Below are 12,288 nucleotides of genomic sequence, written 5' to 3'. Positions count from 1 at the left end.
TCAGCATGGTCCTATATTTGTCTAACAAATTGTCATATCATGTATGCTTAATGCCATTAGTCCCCATATGAATAATAATATTCTCTTTTCCCCCTTAAAATCTGACAATCTGTTGGTGACATCATTAATAGTTGATCCCAGCAGACATACACTGGTTCTAGTCCTTTTGAACCAGAGTAGTTTGCACTTGGTTATTCTTTTCTGGGGCCTAAATCGGGAGTGCATCACTTGGTAGGTTGCTAGAGTCTTGAGTCCCTGACGAGCTCCCAGTTACATTATTCTTGAGGGCAAGCACCCGTTTTTTTCAGTGACTCAAATTGTTCTAGCAATGCACCAAATTGTAACTTAAGATTGGTGCACTCATTGCAGCGGTGACAAAGAAAAGAATCTCCAAGTGAGCTAGGATTATCCACTAAGTTGACCTTGAAATGCATGCCACAGGTTCTGCAAAGGATAAAATCATGGCTCAACCAGAAATCACCATCAGCTGTTTCCATATGAGTCATGGTACCCTCTGATGAAGTGTTCAAGGCGAATCTTGTAATAACCATTATGAAATTTACTAATTATTAATAAATCAAACTGTTACGGGGGAAAAAAACTTATTGAAATAAACTTTGCAATATACTAAAAAAAAAAACCTTTGAAATCCTGCTCTACTTCACTAATCCTGCTTTAATCCCCTCTTATCTATGCTTCTTTAATGTCACTATGAAGAGTTGTAATAGGCACGTCTGCTGGCCACGAATGCCAACGGTAGAATGAAAGGTAGAATTACGGGTGATAGTGTATGTATGTATGACTTAGCGCCTTTAGACTTCCATTTGTTCGGCCCTCTAAAAACACACCTTTGAGGAAAGCATTTCACCATGGATGAGGAAGTTCATCAGGCGGTGCAATGTTGGTTACTGTGTGTGTGTGGGCACAGACTTCTTCAGTACTGGTATTGTAAACAAGTGCATCAATAAAACTGGAGACTTTGTGGAGAAGTAGTGCATGTTCACTTATTTCTTGGTGTGTAAGTTCACTTCGTTCACTTCGTATTCACACATTTTTTCGAGAGAAAAAATGTGTTACCTTACTTTTTGGAAACCCCTCGTACAATATATACTGTATATTCTTGTATATAATATATATATATATAATATTATAACTTGGTTTCTTTATATCTACCATGTGCTTCGTATATTTCATGTTAGAAACAGAGGCCTTACTTCTTGCTGCATTTTCTTTGGTTTGACGACTGACCCTTGAGAAAGATGTTAAAATTATCGAATTTGCAGCATTAAGTATTTTTAATATATTGCTTTTACTTTTATTTTTGCAGGTACAATTGGTCTGTTATACAACTTCGATTTCCGATTTTATTATACTTTCATCCCAGTGCTGGATTTGGTAATCTGGGATTCTGATGCACATAAATTTCCAAATTTATATTCACCAGTGCTATTTAACTGCCATACCCTCCCTCCCTCCCACTACTGCATTGGCAGACTGTGCACACTACTAGCCACATTCATTATCTACTTTTCCACATTTACTTATGGTTGTTGAGTTCTTTCTACTATACCTAGAAGTACCCCAGATCTATAATCCTTCAAATATTCCTCTTATAAATATGCCTGTATCAATTAATATTATACTATAATATATATATATATATGAAACTAATAGAGAATAAGTGCTTATATGATCAAATGAATGCCAAGTATAGTGAAAGTTGAGCTCAGAGCCTTAAGAATATAGAACAAAGTGAATGTGAAGGTAGAGATAGAAACTTCATCTTGAACTGTCTAAACACCTAACCTTAGAAGGCACAACTCTTGCCAAGTTTGCAGGCATAAAACAAACTGTATGCAGGAGAATTTGAATCTATAATTAATGCAGTCCAGTAATCCTGAAAAGGTTGGCATACAATATAGAATGGTCAATGTTACTGTGAATGCCCATTGTTAGCTGAAAGTGTTGTGACATATTTATTTCAGAAGTTGGAAAAAAGAGGGGATTATGTCAAATGTTGAAATTAAAGTTTTACAAGCCAAGGAAGAGGAATTGTTTTTCCTCCTCACTGAGAAATATTTGAGTTAGTGGTTTGAAACTTGGCTGGCACTTTCATCCTTTTCTATGTAGCTGCATTCTAGAGATACACATTTTTCCCATCTATGGATAAGCTCTTTCAGGCCTCTTGAACAGAGCTCCTCACTTTGAGCAGAAAACTAGGTTTCCACTTCATTAATTACCTCCTCACTAGTGTAATTTTCTGAAATCTGCAGTCCCATAATGGCTTCTTCATTTTATAGTAGAAGAAGCAGTCTGAATGTGAGCAGTTTGGGGAATAAGGTGAGTGCTGCAGATTTTCAAAGCCACACCTGATCAGAAAGCCCATGTGAGCAGGAGCATTGTTGGCTATTAGGTGAACACCTTTGGATAGCTTCCTACATCTCTTCAACTTGACAGCCTCTCTTAACTTTCCCAAGAGGTTCCTGTAGTACTCCCCGGTGACATCATTGCCTTCTTGTTGGCAGACAGTTGAACCTTGACTTGTGGGGGAGAGTGAAGGTGGGGATGAAGATGAATGTTTCCATTGTTTGCTCATCTGTTTTGTTTCTGAGTCATAGTGATGTACCCAGCATTCATTCATCATCACAATTTGGTCAAATAATCATCAATGTTCTCTCTACAAACTCCAGCAATTGTGCAGAACTCATTTCTTGTTGATATTTTGAGGAGGTATCAACTATCTTGGAATCAATTGGGCTGTAACCTTAGGCATGTGCAAAAACTCATGCATTATATTGCAAGCAGTCCCATGGCTAACATTTATTTCATTTGCTATAAAATTTGTAATCATAAATCTGTCTTTAAGGACTAGCTGTTCTACTTTATCTGCAAGCTTTTCCCATGATGGCTGATATGGGTCATCGTGCATACCTCTTTGCTCACACCTGAATTGTCTTTTTCAAATTTTCAGCCTCGTATGATGAACAGGCCTCCCCAATAAAAACTTTCATTTAATCTTGTGGATTTGTTTTGCTGCTTTGCCTTGCAAATGAAAAAATTTTATAGCAGATTGGACTTCAGTCGTCTCCATCATACCACCTCTCACTGTGTTTGTGGGTCTAGTTCAGTAACCAGTGGATCCAGAAAAACAAATAACATTAACTTATGAGTCTTAGTAGTATATATTCACATATCAAATCCTTAACTCAAATATTTCTAGGTGAGGCTAAATACTTATTGATTGCCCTTTGTACATATTGTAGAAAATAAATTTTTATTTCTGAAACTTCGTGCTTTGTTCAGTATTTCATTTTTAATAAACTATAAATTTTGACATTGGTAAAATCTGCATATTAATCAGATATTGTATGGAAAAATGACAGTTTTAGTTAAATAAACTAAATAAACAAACTCTGTTTTGCTCTGCTGTACAAAAAGAGGCACTTTCAAAATAAGCTTAAGCATTTAATTAAACTCTTGTAGCATTGAAGCTTTTGCTCGGAAGTTTTACTTTGGTTTTTTTTTAAGATATTTACTTACATCCACTGAGTTTTTGAAATCATTGTACAGTCAGTCCTAGTATAACATGTGTTTACACTACACGAATTCGATTTATAAATAGGGGAACGATATCTTATATAACACGAACCGAATTCGCCTTTCTGTTTACAAGAAATGGCAGTCGAACGCAGAATCACCCCAACCGAAAGCAACACGATAGGAATGAAGAGAAGATTCTGAAAATGTATTTATGTTTTTTATATCAGTGAAGGGGAAACACATTTCACCATAATAATGTAAAAACCAACACAATTCCAGCAATCGGTATAATCGCAAATGCAATTAGATAGAGTTTACTACCAGTTTATAACAGATTCCACTAGCAGAAACGCAACTGGAAATTGTTTTTATTGTTTTATGGTAGTAACCCCTAGAAATGTGCTTTAGTAAAACGTGAAGTGTTAATAGTACATCTCTGCCTTTACGGTGTTGTTTATTCAGTTGCTACATGCACGCAGCTTTGTTTATGTGTATCAAGCATGCCTCCTCGTTTTGTAATTGTGCTTTATTCCCTAAAAATGAGTAAAATACTTAAAAGGTGTGAAAAGGAAGCATCCTGGTGAAGACACTGCAGATTCAGAGAGAAAAAGAAAAGCAATATCGATAAACAGAGGCGGACTGGGTCAAAAATTCTTACCCGGGAAAATTTATAGTGGCCTCATACTATGGTTTATGGCCAAAATCACACCGGCCTCCGGCCCACCGGGGTTTCCCCGGTAAGGCTTATGGCCAGTCCACCTCTGTCGATAGAGAAAAAATATGAAATTGTGAAACGCTTTGAGCAAAATGAAAGACCATGTGATATTGCACGTGTTACAGACATAAATGAGGCAATGCCGAGAATTACAAAGAATGCAGAGAAAATAAAAACAACTTTCATAGCAGGAACAACTCGGTGTAATTAAAATCCATTAGATTAAGACACAAAGAATTGGAAGAGATGGAACGGCTGTCATCTGTTTCGATAGAAAATCAAGCAAAAAAACTAAGTTTGCTTACGATAGAAGCAAAAGCATTAGCAATATTTTATTATGATTATTTATTGTGTTTGTTAATGTTTTGGTTACAAATGTGTGTTCAATCTTGGGTGGTCTGCACCTAACCCTATTTTTCCCATAGGGCCTGTTGTTTATATTGTACGATTTTGCATTGCACGAGGGTTTCTAGGAACACAACTATCGTGCTATACGAGGACTGACTGTAGGCTGCAAATAAAAATACTGTTGTACCCACAAAATAAACAAATACCAGAAACAAGAAATGCATCCTCTGCTAAAGTAATAATGGAAAGAAACATGTGACTTTGAAGAATCAACATCACATTTCCCTTGTGTAGAACTCTCACAATCTTGGCAAGACTTCCAGTTAACCCTTCTGCAGGCATGCAGGGACAGAAATCTTACTCTATGCTTTTTAAAAATTATATAATATCTTTTTTATCTACATATTTTTTATACTTTTTTATTATTGTATTTAATTTTATTTATAATTTTAATATTTTATTATACTTTTTTATTCACATATATTTTTTTATCAGTCATTCACATCTGTCTTTCTACTTTCTAATTGTTTCTTTAAGTTTATACTTTCCAAGAATGGTATGAAGTGTGTATTAGAATTTTTGTAATTTTATAAAATGATGCCACTCTATATTATATTTTTCTGTCTTTGCTATGTGGGGATAGGGACATTCTTGTACCTATAGTGCCAGTGACAGACCTTGGGCTTGCACTCTTTAGAAATGACTCTGTTTACACATGAGTTCATCCAGAGTTAGTAATATCACTTTTAAGCGAGTGACCACCAAGAAGGGGAAACACCCATTCGTTATCCCTCCAATAGACGTGTGAGGGACTGAGTCAAAATGGTGCTGAAACACCAATTTAAAATGCAAAAATTTTTTGGCTAATTCAACTGATTAGCTGTATTATTTAAATGGAAAGAAACTATGGCCACCATGTCCGTGGCGGGTTACCCATGTTGCTCCAATTTCTGTTTCACTGAAAAATATGTGATGGGAGAAGAAAATAAGTATAGTTTTATTCCTCACTCCTTTCAGCAATTTTTCATAGTGATGAAATGCAAAAGTGTGAAAAAAAAGATCAGTTGATTACTTAACTTATTTTATATGTAGAGTTACCATTCAAAATACTGTCAAATCAATGTATTACAAAAAAGAGAACAAACTTTTAAATCATCTGAAGCATGATTGTTGATAAAATTATGATTTTACATATGCATATTAAAACCAAAAGTAAAATATGGATGTGTAACACTTAAAATGACATTTGCTTATTTACTATGCTGGATGTGTAACACTTAAAATGACATTTGCTTATTTACTATGCTGATGTACCCACATCAGAATGAATGAAGATGCATTTACTGTCTATGAAGTGCAGATGTTTACAGCTGGGAGAGCAGAAAAGTTTTTTTTTTTTTTTTTTTATTTGCAAATTGCATACCATATTACTCATAGATTCAGTGAAAGAAAAGAACTACTAGTTTTTTGATCCCAACATGCAATTTCCACCTTAAACAGATAAACATAAAAAAAAAATAAGAAAACTAAAAATTAAAAAGTCTTAGAATTTCATCTGTGAATTTTAGCATCTTCCCATAATATTCAATTTCAATCTTTGATCATTTTTTAATTGAAGAAATATAACTACAAAAAATTCTTTTTATGATTATGTATCAGTGGAGGAGAATAATATCTTGCAAAAGAATAACAAGTTTGGTAATTACAGTAAACTCCCACTATTCACGCTATCTGTATTTGCGGTCACTGATTTAATATAAAATGAAACATAAAAACATGTGAATTTTAAAGTGCCGTGAACATTTTCTGCCATAAAAAACATGGGCATGGCTAAAATCATCTTGCCTGGTTAAAACAGTGCTCAGTGGGTGGGGGGTGACAAAATCGCGAGCGCGAACATTTCTCGCTAATCCTTTTTCATTATGTATTATGCACTTGTTATGGAAGATTTTGTCATTTGCTTTTAATTGATATGCTTACAAAAGTGGAAAATGTATAAAGTATATAAATGTATTAAGGGCAAAGGCCTCATGCTACGAGGTAGACTGACTAATATGTAGGTTAGTGCAAATGCATCATTTTAACATAGCTATCTACCAAAGTAGTTAAATTAATTAATTTAACTACTTTGGTAGACCCCCCCCTCCCCCCCATACTTCTCCTTCAACCCATGCACAGTACTAAGTACTATAGGTTTTGATACCTTTCGTGTTTGGGGTTTTCATAAAAAAAAAAAAAAAAAAAAATGATGCATTTGCACTAATCTACATATAAAAGTAAAAAATCTAACGTTTTGCAGTGTGTTAGTGTAAACAGACTTTCTAGTGTGTTAAAGGTTGAAAGAAAGTGACTTTATTGTGGACAAGTTCTTTTCTAACCCCTACATGGCTACGAATAACAAGGGAATTGTGAAAAGATCAAAGAAGGCAATGACATCAGCAAGTAAAGTTGAGTTATTAGACAAAATTTCTAATGGTGAAAGTGTCTCGTCAGTGGCAAAACATTATAAAATCAATGAGTCAACAGTATGATCAATCAAGAAATCGGAAGAAAAAATTCGCCGTAATGTCCATGAAAACGCGCTAATTGCTTAAAAAATTTGCTCTGTAACTCGTGATGTTAAATTAGAAAAAATGGAAAAGGCTTTAAATCTGTGGATAGAAGACTGAACTCAAATAAAATTAAATTCCATTAAGTTCATTTATATTCGTGAAAAGGCAAAACACCTTTATCAACACTTTAGCGAAACTAGTGATTAGCACTGCCGGGATCAGTTTTTTAGCTAGTAAAGGCTGGTTTGAAAGATTTAAAAATCGATAAGGCCTTCATAATGTGAAACTTGTATGTGAGTCTGCATCAGCAGATTTCGTGGCTGCAAAAAGTTTCCCGACTGAATTTAAAAAATTAATTATGGACAAAGGATATGTTCCCGAACAGGTGTTCAATGCAGACGAAACTGGGTTGTTTTGGAAGAGAATGCCAGCCAAAACATACTTAACACAAAATGAAAAATCTGCTCCTGGATTCAAAGTCTCCAAAGATAGTGGACGCACGATCAAACCGATGCTCATGTATAAATTGCAGAATCCACGTGCTTTGAAGGAAAAGAATAAAGATCAGCTTCCAGTTTATTGGAAATCCAATAAAAAAACCTGGATAACAACTACACTTTTTAGAGAGTGGTTTAATGATAGCTTTATGCAAGAGGTGGAAAGTTACTTAGCTTCAAAATCTTTGCCTTTCAAAGTTCTGCTTCTTATTGATAATGTGCCAGGACATCCAAGTAGTCTAGAATTTGACCACCCAAATGTTGAATTTGTGTTTATGCCACCCAGCACCACATCGCTTTTACAACCGCTAGACCAGGGTGTGATTGCTGCATTTAAGTCCTATGTTAGGAGAACTTTTACTGGCTTAATTGAAAAAATGGAAAGGGAGTCAGACTTAACTGTAAGGCAAAGTTGGAAAAATTATAACATTGCAGTTTGCCTGATCAACATTAAGGTATCAGTTGATGAGATAAGAGCATTGATTAGTGTGTGTGTTGGTGAAAATTGTGGCCAGAAGTGGTTGTTGCTAACACAATCCCTAATGTCAGTGAACTGATTGCTGATATTGTAGCAATCGCACAGGGACTAGAAGGTGGGGGGAGGGTTTGAAAACATCAATGTAACAGACATTCTGGAACTTATTGAGACTCGTGCAGATGAACTTCCAGTAGAAGAGTTGGATGAATTAGTAACAAGGTCAAGTGTGTTAGTTGCCACACAGCACCAGGGGTTCCTCCCCATCTCCGCGTTGTAATCTTTGTGAGTGACACAGAACTCTGTGGAGGTCAGAGATTTAAAAAATGTGTGGGGAGTGGTCTGTTGTGTAGTGTTATGTTCTGTTGTTTCTCTGATCATTTAGCCGTTGGGCCCCTATTGGGACCCACCGTTGTCCACACACTTTGCCACAAGGAGGCAGGTCAGGCACCCAGTAGATTATTTAAATACTCCACCACCTAATTTCTAAGGATTTCAGTGGCAAGGCCTTCGAAAAAAAAAAAGTAGAGGTGTACACTAGAATTTGGCCGAAAGAGATTCACAAGAAAGCAGTAGAATTTGTCGGCATTGTTAAGGGATGTACTTAGACGGTTTAGTGAGAGAGGAGGGACACAGATAGAAGAATACAGATGATAGAGTAAGTAGTAGTAAAAGTGTAAAGTGCATTCGTGTCTAGCGTCACCGGAGGTTCCCCCAACTCTGCGTTGCTTTCATTGTTGGCGTAACAGTTCACTGCAAGGGCCAGAGATTTAAGTGTATGGATTTTGTAAGCGTAGTGTTGTGTATCATTGTTCTTCTGGCATTTAGCTGCTAGACCCCTGCTGAGGTCCAACGTTGTCCACACTTAGCCTCGTGGAGGCAGAACAGGTACCCAGTAGTTTTACTCTGGCAAGCCCTGCCACCTAGTTTCCTGAGATTTCAGTGGCTAGGGCCTAAAAAAAAAAAAAATTGTGGGGAAATAACCGCTGAAAAAGGTTTAAGCCGAATACGTCTTGGCAACCAGTGGTATGAATCTCTTCGTCACTCCGCCTTTGTTTGATGCTGTCCATCTGTCCTGCCACAGCTGTAGCAGGTGAGCCATGATTCTATGCTTTGCAGTTATTGTTTGGTTCTAGGGTGAGTCCATAGATTGTAGTGGGTGTTCCCTTAGATACATCAGCCCACAGCAAATCACCTCTAGGTCCAGTGGGAGGACTCCTGTCAAGACCTGGAGGGCATGTGTGCTCACTGTTCTGCATGCATGAGAGATGATGAGCATAATGCTATGCTAGATTGTGTCCAGGTGTCTTTTATTTACTACTGTTCCTGCTTTTTTGTACCATATAGGGGATCCATAGGTAATGGCTGGGGTGAAAATTGCTTTGTAGTACAGGGAAAGGGTTTTTCTGTTTAATTCCCAGTCCCTGCGTGAGACTCTTGCTATTATGCTGCGTAATTCCTTTAGTTTTTCTTTCAGGTGGATGATGTGAGCAGTGAAGGATACATTACTGTCGATTGTAATTCCTAAGTATCGTATTTGTTTTGCAAGTTTGATGGTTGTTCCTGCTATCTTTATTTGCGGTTATTTTTCTCCCAGCAACCCATATTCTTGATATGTTTTTGAAAGATTTGTTTTGAAATTTCTAATAAATATTACATTTAATATTAAATTGTTCTTATTTTCATTTCGATGCCTTATGCTTGTATTTCACTATGTACATAGTCATATTATGCAGGTACATATAATACATACATAGACAAAATTTTAGACTAGTTTTTCTTATATATTTCATACTTTGGAATGGAATCCTTTCATTACTATGGGTGCCATAACTCAGTATTCGCATTTTCGGTATTCGTGACATTTCTTAGGAACGTATAACCCCTGCGAATAGTGGGGGTTTACTGTATATGATGTTTTTTTTGTTTTTTTTTATAATAAACATCTGAATTAACCTCAAACCATTCTCATATTTTCTCTTATTATCAATTCAACATCAAAAAATAAAGAAAAAATTGTGAAGTGCATCATTTTAATTACTACTTGCCTTTTTTTTTTTTTTTTTTTCCCTCAAAAAAAGTTTTAACAATGTACAATTCAGTGTATACCATTCAATGTACATTGCATCCCTCTTAGAGCTAGGTCATAAATTCTTGGAGGAATTTTTGACCGAAATGAACACAGCAAAATTAATTATTAACAGAAATACAGTGGAAAAATGAGGATAAATACGATGTTAATTGTTTCTGTGCCGGCCGGGCTAGCCGAGTGGGTAAAGTACCTGCCCGACAACCCAAAGGTCGCGGGTTCGATTCCCGCCTTGGGCTTAGATCAAAGTACTGCAAAAACCTTGGGAGGTGCAATATGGCCACAGAAGCCGATGCACCAACAACTACCAAATCAAAAAAAAAAAAAAAAAAATTGTTTCTGTGATTTATTTGGATCATTTTATTCATTTTAATTTTTGTGGAATTTCAAATGATAAACTAAAATCTGCATTTATTCCAATATATGATGTCTAATTTTTAAATTTTTTTATTTATTCATTTTTTTTATTTTCCATAGCAATTCATACGACGCTGTTTACAGTACAGAAAAGAAGAACGAATTGATGTTTTTGCTCTTGCCAATGAAGAATACCTGAAACCAAACTATCCAAAGCACAGTCGGCAAGCAAATTCAGATAAAGACAAATCATAGCGCATGAAAAGGATTACTGGTGGTGTTGTTAGCTTCTGGTCCTAAATGTAGCTGCTGTTGCTGCTTCTGGCTCCAGGAACATTCTGCCACGGAGGCATATTGTGTGGCGCAATTCTCGATGTGCCTAGAAGAAGCACAAAAGCAGCTGTACCAGGAAACATGTACAGTGTATGGATAACAAGTTGTTACAGACAAGTCCTTGTTCCTAGGCTTTTACTGTGTATGAACTATAATTACTACCTTACTATAACTACTAGAGCATCTGTTGCAAAGATGCTCACAATATAGCTGTCATATTTACAGCTGTATTTTGGAGTTCATCTTGACAACAGCATCTGCCTGACTGTATTTTATTTTGTAGGCAGTGCTGCCACTGGTGTCTGCCTGTACAATATTTTATAGTGTGATCCAGGGGATCATATTAGTTGTTGAGGAGTTGAATATGTGTAAGTAGACTGTGAATACGTAAAACTTTATTGCCTGTGAAAATACCAAGAGAAAGCAAGTCACATATTCACAGGATAATTTGCAAAGGGTCATCATAGCAGTATAGATTTGTTTTTCCAATAGTCCCCCCCCTCTAAAACCAAGCACAAGTCTCTGTTGCTTCCAAGTGTAAGTAAACTACTGTGCTACATCTGTTGTTGTTCCAGCTAAGAGCCCAGTGCCATTTGTTGTCTGGGTTCAGGTATGTATGCACAGTGACTGCTTACTTCTGATAGTCAGTTGATATCTGGCACATATCTCCTGTACAATAGAAGAAATGAAATGCCTGGTGGACTGTACATATTTGTGTGTGTCACTTTATTTTCCAGTTTCACTACATGAAACCTGTACATTTACTTAAATTTGGTAAGAAAATATTTGAGTATCTTTGAAATAAGTATTTAAGTAAGTTATGTTGAGTTAATCCTGTTTTTAACTCGAGCAGTAAATTCATACAGTAATTTTTTAGATTTACATGTACAGTCATAATTTATTTAGTAATTCAGTTATGCTGACGACTAAGGAACTGCAAACTAAAAAAAAAAAAAAAATGCTACTAGAAATTAACTCTCTGCATATTATTATGACACTTTTTATACACTTTAACACAGGAAACATCATCAGTTTTCTCCATGTATAAGTTATGCCTAATATTTAGGTAACTGAACTACATTTGAAAAATTTTGATACATCTTATGGTATACAGACATACTAATAATGTGATAAATTAAAACAAAATTCTTTATGTATATAAGCAATCACTTTATATATGGTATCAGAGTTTTATAGGTGGCACATGAAATGTGCTCTTTTCCAACCGAACACTTAAATATAAGGTCTGATCAATAAATAAGATGGCCCTTATTTTTATATAAAGTTTTTTTTTTTTTTTTTTTTAATGAAATAATGAGCTATTTTGTCCTTCTTATGGAAGTAGTTTGGATAGTAGCCCTTGTGAGTAGTACAGCAGTTGA

At 35.7% G+C, this 12,288-nt stretch overlaps 1 protein-coding gene across 8 annotated transcripts in view; it reads left to right on the top strand.

Moving 5' to 3' along the window:
- The window catches only part of Tlk (Tousled-like kinase), a 651,915-nt gene extending 640,302 nt beyond the window's left edge, over positions 1-11,613 (top strand). For all 8 annotated transcript variants that reach the window (XM_090383577.1, XM_090383580.1, XM_090383576.1 and 5 more), the window contains one exon: positions 10,694-11,613. In XM_090383577.1, coding sequence (XP_090239703.1) covers positions 10,694-10,828 — 135 coding nt within the window. In that variant the 3' untranslated portion in view covers positions 10,829-11,613. The remainder of the gene's footprint in view (positions 1-10,693) is intronic.
- The last annotated feature ends 675 nt before the right edge of the window (positions 11,614-12,288 follow it).

The sequence above is a fragment of the Mastigoproctus giganteus genome, chromosome 10 (genome assembly GCF_048544385.1).
Source record: "Mastigoproctus giganteus isolate SK-2022 chromosome 10, ASM4854438v1, whole genome shotgun sequence".
In the NCBI taxonomy this organism is placed as follows: Eukaryota; Metazoa; Arthropoda; class Arachnida; order Uropygi; family Thelyphonidae; genus Mastigoproctus; species Mastigoproctus giganteus.
The sequence above is the reverse complement of the archived record's forward strand: the minus strand, read 5'-3'. Positions and strand labels throughout refer to the sequence as shown.